A 23,664-nucleotide genomic window follows, 5' to 3' on the forward strand; every position below is an offset into this window, starting at 1 on the left:
CTGGTGGTGTCCCTCAGGGAGAAGGCAAGAGAGCAACAGGAAGAGGTAGCAAGGCCCTGAAACATCCTTCACCATGAGGACTTGATTTCATGTTGGAGGAAACATCTAGGACTGTGGAAGAAGGACTGCCAGAGGTGGTGCTAGAAAAGAAAGAAGCCATAGACACCCAGGAAGGTGAAAGCTAGAAGTTTGTGACCTCTGGCAGCAAGAAGTTGTCATCCCCAACTGCAGTGATTTGTCTGAAGAACAGATAGAGAGCGCTGGCAACAGAAGAGGTGGAGAGCATTCGATTGGTGTAAGAGACCTTGACAGGAATCCCTAAAGTGGGGAGGATCAAGACCACTGGCACCAAGAGGAAGTGATAGGGCATGGTGGTTGGAGACTCCTTTCTGCAGAGGGATCCAGCTGCTGGCCTGACCGGGGTTCTCAGGAAGTCTGTTGCTTGGCTGGAGCCCAGATCTGAGATGTCACAGGATTACTGAGACCCACCCAACCCTCTAGTTGCTACCCCATGTTGCTCATCCATGTGGGCACCAATGATACTGCCAGGGGTGACCCTGAGCAGATCAAAAGCAACTACAGGGCTCAGGGTGCAAGGGTGAAGGGGACAGGGACACAGGTGGTGTTCTCTTCAATCCTTCTGGTCAAGGGGGAGGGCCTGGGCAGGAGTGGACATATCCTGCCAATTAGTGCAAGGCTGCACAGGTGGTGTCACCAGCCAGGTTTGGCTTCTTTGACCATGGGATATTGCTCCAAGAGGAAGAATTGTTAGGAAGAAACAGGATCCACCTGATGAAGAGAGGGAAGAGCAACTTCACAGACAGGCTTGCTAACCTAGTGAGCAGGGCATTAAACTAGGTTCTCTGGGGGATGGAGACCAAAGCCCTGAGGTATCTAGGGAAGCAGGAGACCTGGAAGAAGCAGGGGAGGCCTCCTCATTCTTCCTGGCTAGGTACTTCAGATGTCTATATGTAAATGCATGGAGCCTGGGAAACAACCAAAAAGACATGTGAGTCCTTGCACTGTCAAGGAACTATGATGTGATTGGAACAACAAGAGACTTGGTGGGATAGCTTGCATAAGTGGAGCACTCTCATAGATGGGTACAAACTGTTCAAGAAGGACAGGCAGGAGAGAAAAGGAAAAGTTGTGCTGTTTGTGAAATTGCTGTATGACCGCTCAGAGCTCCAGCATGAAACCAGAGACAGGCCTGAAACTGGAGACAGGTCTTCCTTGGCCACTATCTGAAACAAGATAGTGGACTCATGTATAATCCATCTGGATAATTCGTATGTTCCACAATTTTGGAATTTCCTATCATGATTCCTATTCTGTGACTGAACCCCTCCCCCTCCCCCCCCCCCGGCATTTGGAAATAACTTTGCAGTTATGCAGATGAGGAAATATTATTCTCCCTCCTTTCCTTTGTACTCCAGGCATCATCTTGGCCTGCCTGTAATTTGTTTCAATTTATAAATGAAACATAAAAAAACATAAATTAACCAAATGAACTCTGAAATAAGAACTGTTATTAACTGTTATTGCAGAGCTGAAAAATATTTCCTTATAAATTACATTTATCAAATCTTGATGCAATATGAAATTGTTTCATGAAATGCCAGCCTCCCACACAATGATGAAATCTGTAAACATTTCTGTAATGAGCATATATATGAATAAATGTATGCAAATGTATGTAGATTTTCCTAGTCTAGAACTGCTTACACCTTTCAGTTTCTCTGTGTGGGAGGTTGTTCTTAAAGTAATTTCCTAGCCTGGATAGAATTTATACAGTTTGTCTCAGTAAAGAATGGTAAAGAGTGAGGTCACAGGGGATGACTCCGTATATATGTTTCATGGGTGATCCAGGATCTTGGTAAAGTGTCGGGGGGGAGGGGGGCAGAGGGGGAGAAGTGGGGTACAGCCTCACCACTTTCAGGTGTGCAGCGCAGTGAAGAAAGCTTATTGTGCAGGTGTCATTCATCCAAAGGAGGTGTGGCCAGGACCCTTTGCTGTGATCCTGGACACCAGTTAGCTCTCTAAGTGTATGGCATATCTGCATAGCTCCTGCTAGAACCTCCACAGGTGCCATGAACACTGTGAGATCATTGGTTGGCTGGTGCAAGGTCTGTCTGGAGCCCAGGGTGTGACAACTACAGCTGTTTGCTCTTCCCCTCCCTCCTCTCCCTCACCCAAATTCCACCGCAGGGGAAAAGGGGACGAACAACATCAGCCCTCACCCCTGAGCTCTCAGCCCCTGCTTTTATGCAGCTCCAGTGTCATTGCTGGCCGCTTGTCCCCTCTTACCTTGCTGCTAAATTTGGGGTATAGGGGAAGGGAAAGAGAACATCAGCAGTGCTCAAGCAGGGGCACCAGGCAGATACCATGCTGATCAGCATATGTGGAACTCCTAGCAGTTGTGCTTACATGCTGGTGAGCTCACAGAGCTCACTGCACAGGGCACACAGCCAAAGTGGGTTATGACTGTGCCACTGTTTACACTGTTCCCATTTACATCTTCCCTGTGTTTCCCTAGATTGATGCTCAGCCTAAACTCCAGAGAAGCTAACACAGACTTATTGCCAAGTGTCTGGAACTTGTGTGCACTCTATATTATGAGCCGTCCATTGGTAATATATAGCTCTTTTATCATCAGGTGTTTGGTTTTGCTTTCTGTTCTTAGATATACCATGTTAAAAAGTTGTCCATCTGACTTTGGGGTTGTACACTGTCACTGAGAGACAAGAAAGCATTATAAAAAAAGCAGTAGCCCAGAAGCAGGCAAAATACAGCCTGCCAGGCACTTTCATCCTGCCCTCGGTACCCAACAACAAACTGCACCCCACCCAGCCTTTCCACCCATGAGGGTGGAGTGAGGCACCCACACATACATCCTCCCACCCACAGTGCACCCTATTGCACCTTGCTCCCACCCTTGTGGGCAGAAGGGCCTGGCACCGCCAGCATGCAGATTCCAGTCAGAACTGCTACCCCTGCTGCAGCTGCCTCCATGGGAACCTGCTTGACTGTGGAAGGGGGGCAGGGAGGAGTGTAGCTACCTGAGAGTAAAGACCACAGTCAATAACTGACTTCCTAGTTAGCTTGATTGAGAGGAGACGCACTTTAAAGGGTAAATGAGCTCTATTGGAGTACTATAATGAGCTGCATTACTATAATGAAGTTACCTTGAGTGGAGCAACTTGAATTAAAAATTCAGTGAAGATCTACCCTTGAAACATCTGTTTCTATTTTAGCTCCCCTAAAGTCAAATACTTAGATGATTATGAGCAACTTCTTCCCCACCTGCAAAAAAGATCAATCCTCTCCTCTGTGCTGTTCAAACCTATAAGAAACAGTTGGAGGAAAAATGTGAGTCAGGAGAGGCTGAAGTATTAGTAGCACACAGATGACACCAAGCTCTACATAAAGAAAAAACTTCAGTTACAATACACTACCACCGCCTATATTTTATGCCCTCAGATTAAATTGGTCCTCAACATCACTATTTTGGCATCCCTTGTTGTACTAAAAACCTAACTGGCCATGATAACAGAAAACACTTCCCTTTCTTTTCTGAGCTTTTTCAAATGATTGGGTTACCTTCTAATAGGTAGAGACTGGCTTTACAGTGCTTTCATAACAGTTTTCGTATGATATTATTACAACTCTTATCAAGGAATGAAGCCACATGCCTTGTAAAAGCTCAGACTGGTAGAAATCATAACAGCTTCAAACTCTATGCTCCATTATCTGGTCTGGCTTCAAATTAAATCCAGAGTCCATTTTGAAAGCTCTCTTCCAATGTTCAAAGTACAGTAAAGGTACTAGGAGTACCTATATAAAAAAAATTCAAATACAGCAATGTTACATATGGTGCTAAAAACATGCAACAAATAACAAAACATGTTTCTCATAATTGATATACAGTAACATTAATATAGGTTTTGAAGGCTCATTTATGACTCTTTCAAACAAGCTCAACAAATCATGGAATCAGAACTGACATGAAGGATCATCTGGCCCAACCCCCATAACATCCATTACAGAGAGGTCTCAAACCCAGGGCCCTAGACTTGGTAGGCCAACAACCCTGCCACTGAACTATCACCCATGAGATAATTTTTGGGATAAGGCTTTCAACCTTTTTTCATTTGCAGATTCCTAAAAAATTTCAAACAGAGGTGCAGACCCCTTCGGAAATTTCAAATGGAGGTGTAGACCCCTCTGAATTGTAAGTGCGGGTATTCATTTTTGATTGATCATAGTCATTTTTCAGTCACCCCTATGTCTAAGGGATCATCTTTTGAGGACCCCTTAGACATAGTCTGCAGACCCCCAAGGGTCCGCGAACCACAGGTTGAAAACCACTGTTTTATCCTAACTCTCATCACCCTGTTCTCCACTATTGTGGTAGAATCTGACTCAAAAGTTCTGCTCTTTTATGCCACATATGTACAGTGTGAGTTTCTCAACAAAAAGTACTTAAAAAAAGAGAATGCTAAAGACATGATATTTTGTGTGTTAAGTAATGTCTGGTTAAGCACATTATAGGAAAACATTGAGAAGTTAGGAACACACTGTGCCTTACCTCAACCTCTCACAAGAAAGTCAGCCTGCCTTTTTTCCCCCCTGAGAAAATGCTGGAGCCCCATGATCCAGACCATGGTGCTGCCACACATGCCTAATGTGGCACATACCAGCCCTACCTCTATGACACATCCTGGACCAACTCCATGTGTTGTACCCAGCATGCACTGGTTCCAGCCCTACACACCACATGCAGTGAGTGGGGCCCATCTGGTGCATACGCCACAAGTGGTGGGCAGGGCTGGTCCAGGAAGGTAGTAGAAGTTTTCTGGTTAAAAATGCATAGGTTTTCTTGTGACTCAACAGAATAGGAATACTAAATGTCACAGGGGCTTATAACAGGGTGCAGTACTTCAAATAATAATTTTAGTCACCAAGTGGAAGCCTTAGCTTGGAAAATTGATTTTTAATAAACTTTTCTATTTGTACTTCAGTTTAAAGAAAGCTGCATTTTCATTGGTTGAAACAACCATTACAACTTTTTCCAAACTGTCAAGATACCCTATACAGGGGCTGATCCAGTAGGGGTGCAGAGGTGATTGCACCCCTCCCTGACCCCACCTTTGATGCCTGCTCTATCCCACATTTAAAACAACTGCCTCACAGTAGAAGCATTTCTATTCAGGCACTAGTGAGGGAGTCAATGGCTCCCTCTTCATAGCTTGTTAAAGTCTGTGAAATGAAGAGTTTAGAAGAAATCAGGTAAGTGTTAACAACTCGTGCTCCTTTCTAATGGTCCAATAATCAAGCTAGCCTTTCTTCTGCAATTCTGCTGTCTGCTAGTTGCTCCTGTAATGTAGCTCCCTATTTCACAGCCTTGCAGGCTGATTTTAACACATCTGAATAAAGTGTGATTTGTTTTTGCTTCAAACTTAAACCCTCGGCTCCTAGCATATTAATAAACCTAGTTTTCTTACCTGGAAAAATGTTGTGTGTTATATGGGATGATGCATCACACCATCTGCATCCTACTTTTCAAAATCCTAGGTTGCCTGTGACTAAATATACTTATTTAAACAATTATATATAGCTTAATATTTTCAGGTTTAAAATCTTTAGGATGTCATGACGTAAATAGCTAATGTTTATGAACATTAGATATGAACCTCAGGTGTACACAGAAGAAAATGCCCCATAGTAACTGAAAAACCCTAATCTATTTAGTTTATCAAAAAGAAGATTGAGAAGTACAAGATTATAACGTGTTCTTAACAGGAAGAAAATGGCAGGTATTAATCAATTAACTGATTAAGCAAAAAACCCCAACATAATAAGAAATGAAGCCTAGAAGCTGAAGCCAAACCAATTCAAATTAGAAAGTAGGTAAATCAAATCAATTTAAATCACAATTTAAATCACTGGCTAGGAAGCCTTGATTTAGTCAGTTTTCTACAAAAAGTGCATTCTTGTTGTTTAATATCCTCTATTCATTTAACTTCTTGAAACTCTGCACTTTTAGAGAGAGGTAGAGCCTTGATTCTGTGTATACAAACTTGCAGAGACACAATAGGGCTAATGGGTAGGTAATCAGGTCTGTTCTCTCTCATCTCCATATACTGCTGTTAACAAGAATGTTATCTCTGGAGACACAAATCCACAGTTTGAGAGCTGAAAATAGGCATCATGGAGATGCTTAATAGGATCTTTCTAGACAGAGCACTAACTCCCATTTGGGAAGGGTAGCTGGGAACCCCATAGATTGGGTCCCTAATATAGTCCATGGCCTGCTGTGACCTATCTATAAAACTTTTCTAAAAACGTTACATTAATATATAGTCTCAAATTGTACATAATTAGAAGATATAATCCCTATTCCATGATAATATATTTGAGCTTTAACATATCTTAAATTAAAACTATCTTTATATAGGTTTAAAAAAAAAAAAAAAGCATCTTACCAAAAAAATAAAAAATACAATTAATAAAAAAATCTGAGTCAAATAAAAAATCCGTTTTTATTTTTTTAAATAAATCATTGATTTTTATTCACCCTGGTAGGTACACTTTTAAGTCAGAATGATTAACCATTGAAATAAATGACTAAGGGTGGATCAACAAGAGCCACTTCCACAGTGATCCCTGATAATAGTGTCTGACAGCTAAGAACTCCCAAATGGACAAAAACGCTAAAGCACACAAAGATATGGACACCATTTTTGTCATTGTCACTGGTAGGTATTGTAAGGACTTGCCCCCCCAGCAATGTCAGGATGAGATCTGGTTTTGGTGCCACCTAGATGGTTCAAGCGCTGCTCCTTCTCACCTGCCACGCCTTTGATGTTGTTGTTGGGGAAGCAGTTCCCTTTCACTGACCTGAAGGGGTCTCGGCCCTGGGGTATTTTCATGGGGCTCCAAACCTCCCCTTTACACCACCCTTACCATATCCTTGGCTTGGGTAGATGCTGCTCCCCACAGGTCTTCCCACACTGCCCACCTTGAAAGGGTCGGGTCTTCCTGGCCATCAATCTTCAGGGGTCCCTCGTCCTTGGGTTGGCTTCCCCTCTCCTGGGAAATTAAATCTGCCCTGTCCAGGGCCAAACTGTAACTCAACTGAAAATGACTGGCTTCTGCTGGAGGCCCCCAAAATTCTCTCTCTGGGCCCTCAGTTCCTTGGGGAGACTTGTCTGTCCCCTTAGTAGGCATGGGTACAGGCAACTGCCCTGTGCCCAGCTTCTTTTGGCGTCACCTCTCTGGGGCCCGGCTGACCTGTGGTCCTGTTGTCCTGGTCCCTCCAGCCGTTATTTACTTCCCCCTTCCAGGGGCTTGTGATCCCGTGCTCTGCCCGCTGCAGGGCTGTTTGGAGATGCCTGCGGGCTTGAGGAGCTGTCCCTAGCCACAGCGTCTGAGCTCCTGGTTGGAGCCCCTCTGCTCCTCGGCGGTGTCCCTTGAAGCTGCTGCACCTCAGTGGGGCTCCCTTGCCCCCGTCAGCCCCCCAAGGCTGCCCTCTACTTCACCCGTCTGGGTCCTCCAGCAGATGCCCAGCTCCTTCTTGGGGCAGCTGGAGTTGGAGCCTACCAGTTCCACAGCTGGCATCTCCCAGCTGGCGTTCTGCTCCTCATTCCTCGGCGCCAGCTCAGCTGGATGCCCAGCAACCTTTTGAGCAGCCTGCGCCGCTCAGGAGCCACACCCCCAGTGTTCGCAGATACACAGGCTCAGGCAGCTGCGGAACTGTTGAGCCTGCATTGGCATCTCCTTCCTGCTGCCGCCTGCCACAGCTCCTAGGGTAAGTAACGGGGCGCATCAGGCGAGGGTCTGGGACATGTTGGGGGGACTTCTGCCTCCCCTCTCACAATCATACAAAAGAAGATTGACTAAAGAAGTGGTAGATTCTCCATTCCTTCATGTTGCTGGTTGATGATCCCTTGAAAGCTGGTTACCTTCCTCAGAGATACAATTCAACTACTTGCTTCAAGTCAGGTGTAATACATTGAAATGTAGTGGGTTGTGATATAAAAGTTAAATCCAAGATGTCAAAGATCCGGCCTGATTGTCTGGCATGCATGCTGCATTCAGCCCTGGTGAATTCAGATCTGGTACATACGCTACATGCAACATCCACGGGGAGCGAGCCCCAGACACCAGATCCAGCACACACAGCCAGTCTGTGGGCCTGATCCAGCAAACAAACTGGACCTGCTCTACATATTTGGCCTGCAGAGCCAGATAAGCTCAACACCCCGGAACCAGATGACATAACAGCACTGCAGGTGTTTGAGTGCTGTTTCTTCCCATATCACATTTAGTCAGTTTTCAAGTAGTCACTTTCATTTATCCAACACAGATGGTACATGCCTGCACTTACAGAAGCCAGAAAGAAAACAGTACGGGCATTTGAACTTCATGTTCAACATTCCCACTGCTTTAAACACAAATTCCAGAAGGGTCAATTCAGTCCTCTCTCTCTGAGTAGATAAACTAAGTATCGTGCAGTTTGATGCAAGTCAGACTAAGATAAAATTAAAAAACAAATTGCTCTTTGTACTGAGAAAACAAATAAAAGCCCCTGGGACTTTGTAAAAAGAGATGGAAGGGTTGCTTTGGTGCCCTTGATTAAATTCTCTTTTAGTCATTCATGAACTACCACATTGTATGTCAATTAAGTGCTGTGATGGCAGTGGTTATATTTTGATAATACGAGTATAGGTTTGTGAAATGCACAGAATTTTCAGTATGTACGGCACAATTTAAATGTTAAACATAATGAGAGCATCTAAGGATTTGCATTTTAAACATATCTTAAGATTCTACCAGCCCTCATTTTCAATCTCACATTAGAGAGTACAAGTACCATGAAAGATTATAGGCACACACTGCAAATAACTGCTTCAAAAATTGACTTTACAATTGAACATTTATTTGGTGAAAATATCCTTCATGGTAGTCATCAAATATACACCTGAAACAAACAGCTCCATTTAAGAACAAATTAGAAGAACATCAGGAACATCTAGGTGATTTTTTCTACCTATTATACCTTTAAACAAATAAACATACTATATTAGCAATGCAGATGCACTGCACATTAAAAATCTATACATCGTCCTTTTCTCTCCCAATCTCCATAACGAGTAGGTTCGGGGCCCTTGGGTCCACCCCTCTCTTTTGTAGTAGGATTGATGCCATCAGGAAATTCTAAAAAGATAGGAAAAGGTACATTAAATGCCTATGAAACTGGCAAATACATATGATAAAGACTAACAGTGTAACATGTTTGCATCCCAATTCCATAACAAAATAAAAACCAACTGCTTTAAAAAAGCTAAATCTAGGCTTAACATTTTGTCAAAACAATTAAAAAAAACCCCCAAAACAATTCAGGGAGTTTTGGGTTAAATCTCAGTCATAATCATCACACATAGGTTCCTGGAGTCAAAAACCTACCACTTTATTTATGCAACTAAGCAAAGCAGCGACTAGATAGTTGAAAATTTAAAACTGCTATGACTCCCACTTATTTTTAAGAAAGAAATTACTTTATTCAATAGCAGCTGCTTGTACATAACCACACTAAAAAAGAAAAAAAAATCAACTCATTTTTATTTTTGTTTAAGATGCTAATTTTAAGCACCCAAGCATGAACATTTGACACAAGAAGGGGTGTACCAATAAAGATTTTTTGGTCAATACCAATGGCTGATTATTAATGAGCTATATAGGCTGATATTGATCCAATTGCCAATATGCAGCCTGGCAGCTTGGAGAGCAGCATCAGGCTGGTAAGTCTGGAGGGAAGAGGCGTGAGGAAGGGAAGGTGATAGTAGGGGTGCAAATCGAGGCCCCCATGGCGAGGAAGGGAGTGGGGCCAGGGCCGCAGCTCATTCTGGGGGCAGAGGGCAGCTTCTGCTGCTGCGTGCACCCCCAAGGTAGGCTTGGGGGGCCACATGTTCCCCAGATCTATACGTGGGGCCAGAGTGGGCTGTCTGCTCATGGCCGGGGGCGGTGCTGGGCTTTTCCTTGTGGGAGGGCCAGGCCAGGGCTATGCTTGGGTTGGGCAGTGGTGGTGCTGGGATGGGGGAGCTACCACCACCCCAAAATTAGCCGTAACCCTCCCCTCAGTAGCTTCCTCTTCCAGCACCGCCATGCCTGCCCCAAGCACGGCCCCAGACTGCCCCCCCCTCCCCCACCAGGAGCAACCTGGCACTGCCCCCGGCCCCAAGCAGGCAGCCTGTTCACACCCCATGCACAGATCTGGGGGGCATGTCCCCCCCATGCCTCCCCTGGGGGTGGTCACAGTGGCAGGAGTCACACTCCCATCACACTACCCAGACGAGCTGTGGCTCTGTCCAGTGCCCCACCCTCTCCCTCACCATGGAGGCCTTAATCTACCCCCCACCCTTTCTCTCCCACAGATTTACCAGCCAAATGCTTCTCTCCAAGCTACTGGGCTGCACTCCTGGCTGCATGCATGCCGTGGCCGCGCACATGCCTGCAGCATTTATTGACATTATCAACCATATCAGCCAAAAAAAGCTGATTTCTGATAATGTCAATTTTCCTTTTATCGGTGCCGATACAATATGAACCAGTGTATCAGTTCACCCTAGATATTTTGTGAAAGAGAAACAGTCAGAGGATTTTATACACTAGTTTTTACTGCAATTGATCATTTCCACAGTAATTCTACTGGATGACAATTGGATGTATAGAGCATCCAGATTCTATGGCTCTGGGTGGAGGAATAAAAACTATAGACAGACAGCTAAGGCAAAACATTAAATATTTACTCTGAATTCCAACTGAATCCATCATTGCGTCATTTTAAGATCTACATGAATTTTCAAATATCAATATTTACCTAAATCAAAGGCTTCAAAGTTAAGATGATGCCCCCTCCCACCTCTAATAATTAGATTCTATATATGGAAAATTAATAATTTAATCTAATTAGTGGAAGATCATCTTAATTCATCCCCACACTGCTGTGGCAGGGAAAGCCCATCCCCACCCCTTATTTTCCCCTGTGCCTACACCGGTCCCCCCAGCCACTTGTCCCCTGCCATGTTGTCCCTCTGCTGCCTGTGCCCTACCACTTGCCCCCTCCCCTTAGCTGCACACCACAGGTCTCCTGCATGGCCCCTCTTTACCCCCCCATCATGGTTTCTGCCACACTCTTTCAGCCACATGCCCCCTTCCCTGCTACACTAGTGACCTGACCCTGAGGCAGGTAGTAGCTCAGCTCTGCCTTTAGCTCTGAGCCTGAGGCCAAAGCTGGAGCGAGCTGCTGCCTGTGCCAAGCTGGCACTCAAATCTAAAATGAACCTTTTTTTCACGTGGAAAGAGGGGCACAATGCAGTCTTCAACAGCAGTTAGTTTGAACCCTTTCACAGCCAGTGCCAAATTGGAAGTACCTTTTGGTTGAGTAGCCAAAAACTGCTGCCAATTCAGCAGTTTTGCTTCAGCAATAAAGGGAGGACAAGCAAGCTGAAGAATAGGCTGTCCTTGCTTCATGCAGCTCTTCCTAGAAATATCTTTTTTCCTTCTGCCTTCCCAAAACAAGATGCGTCTTATTTGGGAGCATGGGGTATGGCAAAAAATAAAGCATTTTTTCCCTGACTTTTGGCAGTGGTACGCTTCAAGGCCTCAGCCCTGTAAGCATCTCTATGTTGAACTTCACTGAATTCAGTGGGGTACTGTGCAAATACAGCATGCCCTAAAGCAAGCTGTGTAGTAAAATCAGCTACAGCCCCTTATTTTTGCTTTACTAACCCTATTTACAACTGCACTAAAACAGACTAAGACCAGTTTCAATGCCAGCTACAAATATTTCACGGTCTGTTTCAGAGTGCTCCTCTTCAGACCAAACTCTCTGGTCATTTAGTAATTGCAGGCACAATCCATAACACTTACATAATACTCATTTATTATTAAAGTAAGACTTACTTTCCAGTGGTTCCCTTTCTACATTAGACTCTTCTGGCTCATCAAGACGACCTACTGGCAATTTTGCTTTCTTAAGCAATTGCTTGGTAGGCTCAGACTTTCCGTCAGTGTTAGAACTGGTCCTCCTCGAAGAACTGCATAGAAAAGTTGACCCTATCAAATGAACGCATTTAATTAAAGCATAGGCAGACAAGGTTATTTGGGTAAATCCAGTATCTTTTATTAGACCAGGTCAAATAGTTGGAAAAATGCTTAGCAAGCTTTTGGGCACAAACACCCTTCATCAGGCTGAGGACTTTTATATCAAATATCTGCATCACTCAATGTTTATAAAAGCTCTGAAAACCTGTGCCTACTAGAAAATGAAATATTCATTTTAGAACAAAATACTAGGAACTTCAAAGATGTACTTAAGCTTCAAAGTGCACTGCACTAATCCTGAAGTCCACTCTGATCTTCTGCCCGGTCTGCTGCTCTGATTTCTGCTTCTTCCCTTGTGCTTCTTGCTCAATCTTCCACCATGCTGCCTGTCCTCTCTAATCTACCATGTGCACCACACAGACTGTCCACGGTGCCATCTGTGGCATCCATACCACAGGATGGCCACTCTTATTCTAACTATATTCCAAATAACCCATGTTTTAATTTTCCTATATTTCAATGGTTTTCAACCTTTTTAAGGTCCTGGGCATCCCTCATAACTGTTTTTAATTATTTGGCAGCACTGCAATGGAACTGCCCATGCACCTTGTGTAGAGCCAGACCAGCAGGGACTGTTGCAAGAGCTCGTGCTCCTGCCTGCATTAGGGTTGGCTAACAAATGTGAAGCAGGCAGGAGGGCCCCGTCTACAGCAACCCTTTCCAGTCCAACATGCATGCTCTTCCCACACAGAGACATGCTCTCCTGCCTGCCTCAAGTTCATCAGATTATCTAATGCAGGCAGGACTGCACACTATTGCCCCCGTTCCCCTTCCCCCCAGTCTGGCTCTGCAAGAGGCACATGGGGCAGTGTCAACCAGTTGCAACACTGGTACCCACGCTGTATCACTTCTGAAAGGCTCTTACAACCCCAGCTAAGAATCACTTGTCTACATTATACATTTTGCTAGTATAGATCCACACATTTTACTTCCTCCAGAAAGCCTGAAATTCCTCTGCGCAGCCTGCCAATTTGTGGGTCTCGCCTCCTATAGGAACCTACTGGCCCTTTAGGAAGACCTTGCAGACTGTGAGGGTGGTCAACCCTGGAAAGGCAACCTAGAGAAACAGTCACATCTCCACCCCGGGACAATCTCAGCCGCTTGACTGGGAGGATCCTGCTTTGCGGCGGGGGCCAGACTACACCATCTCATGAGGTCCCTTCCAGCCCCTTTCCTATGGTCCTATTTTGCCCTCCACTTGAAGCCAGGAAAAAGGAACGGCAGATGCTGCAAGCGACCTGCAGTGCAGACATGTAGGGTCCCCTTATAACAGGAAAAACATGGAAAGAAAAGCTTTTCTCTCCGAGCACTTAAACGGTGATCTGGGGAAAAGAGTCTGGCAGCGCGGTCCTGCGGGGTCCGAAGACGAGTCTTCCCGAAGTCACGGACCGGACCACACAGGACAGGACGGAACGGGACCAGATAGGACGAAACGAAGCGGCTTCCCAGCGCCAGGCTCCGAGACCGGCAAAGCGCGAAGCACCATGCACACACCGCAAGCGAGGGGCCGGAAGCGCGCATGCGCACTCCACCAGAGCCCAGCCAGATCGGGCCCGGGCCCCAGCCCCAGCCCCAGCCCCAGCGTGTTACGTCGTGGTCACCTGGGCCTGAGCGCGCTCGTGCCCCACTCAGGGTACGCATGCGCACGCGATTCCCCAGCTGCTCGGGGCCCCGGCGGGCTCTGCAGGGACAGCCGTGGCCCCGAGCGCACTCTTGGGCCTCCCCCGCTCCCTCCCCCAAACCCGCCGCTTACGCGCAACTCCAGCCGCTGGGCGAAACAGCCGCAGAGGCATGGCGGTGCCGCTCGAGGCCAGGCCGAGTGGCAGGGCCGGGGCAATGCGCAGGCGCGGGGGCACTCCCCACGCGCATGCGCCTTTCGCCCCCGCGCAGCCCTGCTCAGCTGCAGGCGTGCCTTTCCGCGCGAATATGTGCAGACGGGGGGGATACAGAGTTCCAACTGTATCTCCCGCGCAGCTGGGCTTAGCCCTGAATACGGGATCGTCCAACAAAAATCTCATTTCAGAGATTTGTAAGGTTCGCACTACGATGAAATAGCCGGTGCTAAAAAGAAAGGAAAGCTGCAGGTTGAGCCCGCACGTTGAGTAGGAAGAGCAATGGTCTGCGGAGGCATTTCGTTGACGGTGGCTAAGGCCTACAGCTTGACGATGCTTGCATTGAACTGTCTGTCTGCTTTGTGCCGGGTGTGGCATTTTCCCTTCAGGTGTTTTTTTGGTACAACCACAGCTAATTTGACATTTAAGACTGAAACTAAAGGAAAGCCCTGGTCCCTATTGGAAATGTGATATAGGGTGCTGGGTGAAGACAGTAGAGAGGAGAACATGGCGCACACACAAGAAAAATGCTGATGCCTGAGGAGAAAGTAGTTTGGGGAGAATTTAGGGAGGCAAACTGAAGAACATGCCCATGAAGAAAAGTACAGATTTCCCTGACTCTGTATTACACCCTCCCTCAAACTGGAAACTAGCAGCTTGAACTGACCAACTGGGGCAAAATTAATTTTTAAAAAGTATGTTGGGGTTGCAGTAGTTCAGCACTATTTGTTTCTAAAACATATCTGCGCAGTTATTGCAGGCAAAAGGAAAAAGCAAAAGAACCCAGAAATGACTGCAGAACTTACTGACTGTTCCTGCTAATGCACTCACTTTTCACACCCTAAGAATGCAGTAAAGTAGGATAGATAGTAAAACACTTTTTTCCTACCTAAAATTCGTTTATGCAAGAAAAGCAGGATTAGGTGTATTCTGTGGATGCCAAACCAGCTCCTTGTCCTGAATTATACACGTTTAGCCTTTGTGGTTATGGAGAGAACTCTTATGGCATGAACTGAACGCATCCAATGCCCCTATCTCTTGGCCTCAGCAGAGAAGCTAAAAAAAATACTTCTGAGCGCCACGAACTGTCCTATTAATCGGGACCCAGTGGTCCCAACAAATACAAAGCCACAGAACGTGGCATGATCCCAAGAAGCCACATCATTCTGAAATTTCCCATTTTGTTGTGGCTACATTCTGGCATTTTTTTCATTTCCCTGCCCCTTATTTTATAGCAGGGCTGTCCAACTGGTGGCCTGCAGCCCGCCTGGTCCACAAGGAGTTAAGTTGCAGGCCCTTCCACCCCTCTCTTCCACATGGGTAACAGCAGCTTGAGTCCCTGGGTTCCCTCTCCCTCCTCTGGCTTCCATGCCTGCTCCCACCCAATGGAGAAAGGGGATCTGAGGGTCAGCTTGCAGGCACCTGACGCAGTTGCCTTGTTGGAGATGGTGATGGGCATGCTGCAGCAGGGGTTGGAGTACATCTGTGTGGCACATAGCCTGGAGGGTTCTTGGCTTGCCCTGTTGCAGCCCCCAGCTGCTTAGAAGTTGGATAGCTGTTCTATGGCTTTCCCGTTAAGGGAATGAGATTACACTGTATGTAGTAGTTTTTCTGTTTTGTTCCTAAACACCAGGTGGTTGGAGAGCCAAAGCTTGAGTCCATTCTCCAGCCAGACAGCTTAGTAAGCCAGATGGGTGGGCCGGTCATACGAGCTGATTGCCTGCAAACATTATGAATTCTAAAGCTGCCTCTAAGCTCCCCCTTCCCGCCTGGCACATTTCAGGATTTCTGAACAGGGCTGCTGGTACAAGAGAATGCAACGTTCCCAGGCTTCCCATCTGGGCAACAGAATGAGGAAAGAATTGCTGAAAATACATCAAAGTCTATTTGGTATTTCTGACTACAAACCACAGGTGTTTTTCTTTTTGCATCAGAAGGGCAGTATATGGGCAAACTGAAGGGTATTTCATGGCTATGGAATAAATGAATTTTGCCATGGCATTTCAATAATTTTTGCTGAAAATATTGGTGATTTCTGCTGCAGAATGTTATGAAGCTTTAAGACCTTGATAACAAGCAGCAGCACATGGATATAATTTGATTGAAAACCCTGTTCTCCAATTACCAAACGGAGGAGGGAGAAGAGTGTGTGAAGACAATGCTTTGGGATAAGAGTATGTTGAGAAATCTCCCTTCACAAGTAGAAATCAGGGACACCACAAAACATGGAGAGCCCACTCTCCCTCCCCCCCCCTTCCAAATCAAAAGTCCTTTTTGGTTTCAGCAAGTGGGTGTGTATTCTCTAAATCTGTTATACCAGATCAATTACCAAGTTTAATTCTAAAAAAGGATTCAGATACAAAATCAGAAACTCACCCAAACATGTAGATACCAATTCACTCTTTGTGCAGTTTTCCTAATTATATCAATAGGAGTTTGTGCAATAACAGGAGAGAATATTGCCACAAGAGTCAAAAAAAAAAGAACTGGAGATTTTATCAGAGAAGGTTTTGGATCTCAGTTTTATTTCTTTGTAAGGCTGCATATGAAGAAGAATTCTAGGACCTTGGTTCAGTGCCACCTCAAAAGGAACAGTTCCATTTATAATAAAATTACCAACAACTTATAGTTGCTGTTAGTATCTTGGGTTTGCTTTCATCCAATTACAAACCAGCATCAACTCTCCCTAAATTTAAGAGATCTCCCATGTCAAAGGAAAAGAAAGTGTAGCTTTTAGCTTCCCACAGAAGGTTCATATCTAAGGAGATATTTTCCAACACATTTAAGCAGTTTCTTTCAATGTGTTAAAAGACATTTTAAATCAATCAACATGAACCAGGCAAAACTGTTTTGCAGACCAGAGACCAGATTCAGTTTTGCAGGCACTTAAATAGGACTTAGGCAGAGTTTGGGCAGTTTTATTTTAAAGAGAAATCTAATTGGCCTTACTTAGCAAGCTAAAAATCCAGTAGATGCTAAACTTAAGGCTGCACCTCCACTTTGAACTGCAAATTTCTGTAAGAACCTAGACTTAGACCACCTTAGAAGCAATCCAGTTTCATCATGTAGGCACCTAGCTCCTGGCTAAGCATCTGCAATCCAGATTGTTGCCTTCCCCATACTAAAGTCCAACTTAATCCATTATTTACCAATAGCACTACATTCAGCCCATAAAGGACAGTGGTGGTTTCTGCCCTTAGGCACAACAGCTTAGTGATAAGAGCACTTACCAAATAAGTGGGAGACTGTTACATGTCATCCACAGCTTCAGGAAATTAAAACACACTTCCAAGACATTAAAATACATCTCTCACTTCTAAGTAACCATGCAATAGAGTGTAGCATGCACAGTGTAGTTTGGTCAAATGCAGACTACTGAACCTAACTGAGCACGTGTTTAGAAGACTAGAAAACAGAAAAATGAAAGTGCCCCCAGTCACAGCTCACCTTCCCATGAGACTTCCGAAGCATGGGTAAAAGTACTCATGCCCCCCACCCCAGAAGGCATGCTGGCCTGGGTGTTCACTCCCACCTCTGGTATCAGAGCCATAGCACGTCAATACCTAAAAGGTGACCATTCTACCTGGAATGCTAGGGCACTATTTCTGTGCACAACTCTGAATATGATAGTTGTGAACTGGTTCCTGGTCAATGACATTTGTTATGTGTGTCCTTACCCACAGACTCCCGACTGATTTTACACAGTTCATGAGCGAACCTGCCCAAACTAGATCATCCTCATCGGACAAGGTGTCTAAGCAGCTATACAGATGTTCCATCTGCTAAGTGAAGGTGCTAAGTAACCAAACTGGATATGTCCCAAAGTCCCCTAAACTCACTTTGATTTACCGATGGCCAAAGTATTTAGCTTCTTGTTGACAAACTCTCTGAACATAATTCAAATATTTACAAGATATTAACATGAGTGTAAAATGCATTTTTCAATTACTAATAAAATCAGCCATTTTCATTTGGAATGTTTTTAGGGCCTCAGTCTCCTGTCAGCATCATAAGGACTTGCACAACAAAACTTAATAAAAAAGTACTATTTAAAAGTGAACACATGCTACATTGCCAACTGTAGTCTGGGATGTTCATTTGAAAACTGTAAACTACAGGGGCAAATAATTTATTAAAGATCACATGAATATTGCACATCTAAATGTAATAATAATTAATAAAATTTCTCTACAAAATATATGAACCCTCCCAGTACTCTCAAACGTAGCAAAAGATTTCACTTCCTTAATTGCTTCTGTCAGAATCATTTGTTCATTTTATTAACACCAGATGCAATAACACAATGCTAAAAAGAAACATGCATTAGTTATACAACAAATTTATATTTTTCAAAAAAAATGTTCATTACAATTAGTGAACGCACATATAACCTCCTTTCCACCTTTAGTGCATTATTGTTTGAAATAGGTAAAAGGGGAGGGAGGAGAAACTGAACTCAATGCTATTTCAGCACCAGTAAAAAGTCAATAGACCTTTAACATTCCTGTATATCAAAAACATTTTATCTGTAACACTAAACATGTAAAGTTTATAATTTTATCCCATTTCAAGATGCATTGATTTATATTTACAATACTTTGTAGTCAATAAAACATTTTAACAATATTTAAAAATTATCTAAATTCAGAAAAGTATTGCAGAAATTTATAACCCTTACTTATATTAGGTACATATACGGAAGTCCATGTAAAAGGTTTATTTGAAGAACTGAATTGACAATGTAAGAGCAATTATATTAAATTTTGCAAAACTCCAATTATTTGAAGGCAGCTGTCATTTAAACATTCAAAAATCTCAATTGCTGCTTACTTTTGAAAACTAAAGTTCCAGTAATAAAAGCGAATATGTAAACCAACATGTTTTTGAAAACATCAGTAGAAAATATATTTCCACAGGCATAACATGTTTAGTAATGATGATGATGATTTTGTAGAAAACTGTTAAAGATGTAGTGATATCTGATGACTTAGTTTGTTCATGAAATAATGGTCTTTCCCAGACCTTTGGATATAGTTGTTTTCAAATATCTGATATTTTAGCAGCTAATTATTTTTTCCAGTTAAATTTTCTACAATGCTAAAACCTTACAACTGAATGTATAATACCTTATTACAATTTTTATATTCCAATTTATTTTGGCATTCAAAGTTTCTCATAAAATGTAGCCACTGCTTTGCACTGACTTTTGTAGTCTAGGAGCCAATAATAAAACAACCAAATGTACATAGTGTGCTTCAATCTCCACTCAAATAATTAGGTACCCAAAAATTAAGAGAAAGAATAGAAAAGTAAAAAGAATAAAATAAAAAAATATTGCACAGCCACATCACCTAGAAAGTAAAGTTGATGTTAAAAAAGCTCTAGACATGGATGATATAAATTATCTTCCATATAAAAAGTATAAATATCTCTTAAAATACAGCTGCAGCTATACTTTAATACCACACATTATTTGATTCATTTGTTAATGAGGTAATAGCCAAGTATCTTACAATGCTTTTCTTCTACTGGAAATATTTTAGGGCAGCAACCAGAAAGAACTTTTCTAAAAATATTTCTGAATCAAGAACAGCAATGTGTGCAGCTCTCCCTATGAGAGAATCTGCTGTATTGGGCAACGCATTAATTACATTATATCGAACCAAATTACATTCCTTGTTCTGAAGAACTGGAAGAAGCAGGTTCTGGATCATTTCAGCATAAATTGGTCCTGAAAAACAAAAGAAAATATTATGTCTCCCATCTTCCTCCTTTTAATCATGCAGTGCTTATTAGGATCTAAAATCTGCATAAATGGCAGTAAGTGTCACAGATCAAAGTGGTGGCATGGGATTTGTGCTTTAGATATCTAAGTACCACTTGGACATGTGGTAAGCAGAGAAGGATCTGCCCAAAACATTCTGTTATTTCTCTAATAAGAGGTGAACACATGAAGACTTATTTCTACAAATTTCTTTTAGAAGGCAGATTCTAAACAGTTTTACTGTTTAGATTTCAGAGTGAAAATGTATTTATGAAATCAGGATGACACCAGCATTTTTTTGCCTATTTTGCAAGGCAGATGTGCTAAAATACTAATGTCTCAAAGTATTTCAATAATAGATATAAAAATAAATGATCCACCTTAAACAGAAAATAGTAACTATTTTCATTGCTAGGATGGTACTGGGCCGCTGTTAAGCAAAGCCTGCTGAAGTTTTCCTGCAGACAGCATTCAGCTCCAAAAGTCAATGGCAAATTACTTCAATGGGATTGTGGTTAACTTCTACATCAGAGTATATGAAAGCACTCAAAACAAGCCTCTTTTAGAGAACCAAAACATTTCATACATACATATCCACACACATATGTTGGCTGTTCATCTTACTCTCTGTTATAAAAACACACATATTTTTGAAACGCAACTAACTAGCCCTGCTCATAGTTTCTTTCCAAGGCCTCTTTTTTTTTACCTGATTGTTTATCCTTTAAAGCTGTTTTACACATTTCAATGCGGGCAGAGTGATAAGGAACATAACGATCCTGCAGAGATCCTACTAACACTACATTTTTAAAGTAATGAAGACCTGTAGGAAGAGGGAAAAAAGTAAATATAAGTAGATAATAATTTTAAAATTGTTGCCAAACAAACATATTAAAACCAAAACCCCAAACCCTGTGCCAATTTTATAACAAGTTCTTGTTTAAAAAAAAAAAAGCAGACAGAAGACCAATTCTATTAATGAGAGCTGAAGGCTTCGTAAGTCGTCTAGATATTGCTTCCCCTACCTAAATCCATATATTAAAGCATCTTAGGATGCCCTAACAGTAATGCTTCCCTTTATGTTAAAGTCAGTTAGGGTGTTGTTACATATTACCTTTAAACCATTCCAAAGGCACTTAAACTGGGAGCGTCCATATATTAAAGCGTGTTAAACTGGGCTAGGCATCCTCTGAACATTTTAAAGTTATGCCACTTTGGCAAGGATTATCTTTGAGCCACTCTAGCTAGCTAGAAATCATAGGAAACATAGAAAATTAGGGTTGAAAGGGACCTCAGGAAGTCATCTAGTCCAACACATGCTCAAAGCAGGACCAGCCCCAACTTTATGACCCCAGGCCAAACTCTATCATTTAAAAATCTTCAAGGATTGAGACTCCACAACCTCTCTGGGTAGCCTGTTTCAGTGCTTTACTACCTTCCTGGTGAGAACGTTTTTCCTAATATCTAACCTAAATTTCCCTTGCAACTTGAGACCGTGCTCCTTCTTCTGTCATCTGCCACCACTAAGAACAGTTTAGCCCCATCCTCTTTTGAACCCCCCTTCAGGGAACTGAAGGCTGCTATTAACCCCCCCACCCCAGACTAAATAAGCCCAGTGCTATCAGGCTCTCCTCATAAGCCAGGTGCCCCACCCACTAACCATTTTTGCTCTTCTCCACTGGAATCTCTCCAATTTATCCACATCCTGTCTGAAGGGTGGGGGGAGGCAAATCTGAACATAGTATTCTAGATGTGGCCTCATCGCTGTCAAATAGAGCTAGGATATTGTTATAAAGAGGGAAAAGTGACAAATTTACAGTCATCCAGCATCTCAAGATGCACCCTCTCAAGCTCTACTGCCCATGGGGTGGTACTGACCCCAAGCCAACACCCCACCTGCCTCCAGTGGGTATGACCCCTGCCAACATGGCATCACACAACTGGTTACAAGAACCCCAGGAGACTTGATCCAGGCCTCTGGGTAGGGCGGTGGTCCAGGCACATGGCCTTCCCCTCAGAACTTTGCCCCACATCTAGGCATCTCTCCCCTAGCCAGACTGTGCAGCCTAAACCTACTACCAGGTCTGGGCTCTGAGGCTCCCAGTGCTTTAAGCACACTGAGGGGGGCGGAGCTGCAAGTTGCTACATTCCTCCTTTAGCTCAATGGCTGAAGAGCATACAAAGCCACTGCAGTGATTTTAAAGCTCTCCAGCCAGGGATACCACAGAGGCTGTACGTGTCTGGTGCTGAAATGCTATCTTTTTTGAGAGGTAGAGATTTCTTAGGTATTTGCTACTGGACCAAGTAGATAGTTGGGATAAAGTTAGACAAGCTTTCAAATGCAAGACATTTTTCCTCTGTTTTTTTTTTTTAAAGAAATGTTTTGTGTTCCAAGCCTAATCAACTAAATCGAGTCCAAATCTGTTAGTCAGTCCAGAACCATAAGTGGCCCTACAACCAGCAAACATCCTCCACCCGCACCAGGGGTTTCAGATATTTCCAACGACTTTTGGCAGGCATCCTACGTGCAGACCCAAGCCCGGAGCCTTGGGGTTTGGATGCCCCCAAGTTTCACCTGCCCTCAGCCATATGGGCACAGAAACAAGCTAGGGAGGAGCCTCCCATTTCCATAAAGCAGGCTTTAAGCCCCAACGCCTCGGCGGGTACTAAACCATTCCAGAGGAACAGTTATCCCCAGGAACACTTAAGGAAAACTGCCTTTATGGACCCAAGTACACGGTTTTTCCTCTGCCAGGTAAGTATTTTTCCTGAGGTCTCTCGTAACAGGAACCTGGCACAGCATAGTGAAGAACAGCACAGGGGAGGAGCTGAATTTCTCACGGGTAGCAGACACAATTAAAAGAAGCAAAACAGATATTTACTGGGAGAACAAGGCCTGTTAAAAGGGAGAAGTGCTATTCTCACATTTCCTACATGGAAAGAATTCAGAAGTCAAGTAAAATATAATGTGCCTTAAAACTAATATCAATGTTTCATCCTTGGTTCTTAAGTGTCCAACCAGCTTATAAATTGTTGTTCTGGAATTTGCATTTAAAGGTGTTAGGTAGATTTTCCTTGAGTACAAGGGCGAAGTGGTGAGAGAGGGAGTGGTTGTTCTGAGACGTGCTCCTGATGATGTGTGCGCCTCCATCCTTTTTTTTTGTGTGGGAGTTAATTTAGCAGCGTAAAACTGCTGTTTAGTTTCACCCCCATAGTTCCCATGAGGGCACATCATGCATTGGATCAGGTATATGACATTTTGGGAAAGGTGTGTCTAGGATCCATGGATTCTGATAGTTTTTTTTAATGTTTCCAAGTATTTGGAAACTCTTCAAATGTTACATCTGTCCTTATCCTTAGGATCCCCTTGTAAGGAAAGCCCTGATCACCAGGGATCTGGTTATCCTGTTTGCCCCAGAAAAAATGGATTTTATCTTTTAAAGGAGAAAAACATGGGAAACTGCGGATTGCCCCTTGCGAGTTCCAGCCTTCAATGGGCTGCTTGGGGCAGGGGTGGGAGGCAGCCAAATCAGACACAGGGGGCACCACATGCATGTGTGTATTGTGGTAGTAAATTTAGTTGGGCTTCTGGCCTACTTGACTAGGAAAACAGACAAAGGCCAGAAGAGCTGATACTGCTTATTTCAGTTACATGTTCTGAGATAAGGAATCCTGCATGCCTTATTACCCTGTGCACAGATGTCCAATTAAGTAAACTTGTTTTGGTTTCTCCAAGGTCGAATTTTTTTTCTCTTTATCTGTCTTAAGTATAAAAATGCTTGAAAACTTAGAGAGGAGGATTGCTTTGAAACAGACAAGTGGGTGATTCCCCTTGCTGTCTGGAATTCTCCCTGTGATCTCAGTATAGCCCTAAATAAAGAAAAGCTGTCTCTGTCAGTG

General features: G+C 43.6%; 2 protein-coding genes across 6 annotated transcripts in view; both read right to left on the bottom strand.

Moving 5' to 3' along the window:
• Positions 1–8,919: 8,919 nt before the first annotated feature.
• SDHAF4 (succinate dehydrogenase complex assembly factor 4) lies at positions 8,920–14,009 on the bottom strand. 2 transcript variants are annotated; one of them, XM_019520494.1, is made up of 3 exons: positions 13,922–14,009; positions 11,968–12,120; positions 8,920–9,219 (listed from the first exon to the last, which is right to left on the bottom strand). In XM_019520494.1, the coding sequence occupies exons 1-3, from the start codon at positions 13,959–13,961 to the stop codon at positions 9,110–9,112; spliced, it is 303 nt and encodes a 100-aa protein (XP_019376039.1). In that variant the 5' UTR covers positions 13,962–14,009; the 3' UTR covers positions 8,920–9,109. The 2 variants fall into 2 exon arrangements, with proteins under 2 accessions (XP_019376039.1, XP_019376038.1); XM_019520493.1 differs by lacking the exon at positions 13,922–14,009 and adding an exon at positions 13,367–13,501.
• Positions 14,010–18,253: 4,244 nt separating this feature from the next.
• Positions 18,254–23,664, bottom strand: part of FAM135A (family with sequence similarity 135 member A) — a 192,285-nt gene continuing 186,874 nt past the window's right edge. For 3 of the 4 annotated variants that reach the window (XM_019520497.1, XM_019520496.1, XM_019520495.1), the window contains 2 exons: positions 20,474–20,587; positions 18,254–19,731 (listed from right to left, as the gene is read on the bottom strand). In XM_019520497.1, the coding sequence (XP_019376042.1) occupies positions 19,526–19,731; positions 20,474–20,587 (320 nt within the window). In that variant the 3' untranslated portion in view covers positions 18,254–19,525. Of the gene's footprint in view, positions 19,732–20,473; positions 20,588–23,664 lie in introns of those variants that run through there. The other variant, XM_019520498.1, reaches the window with a different exon arrangement.

The sequence above is a fragment of the Gavialis gangeticus genome, unplaced genomic scaffold (genome assembly GCF_001723915.1).
Source record: "Gavialis gangeticus isolate Ggan-Ray unplaced genomic scaffold, GavGan_comp1, whole genome shotgun sequence".
NCBI lineage: Eukaryota > Metazoa > Chordata > Crocodylia > Gavialidae > Gavialis > Gavialis gangeticus.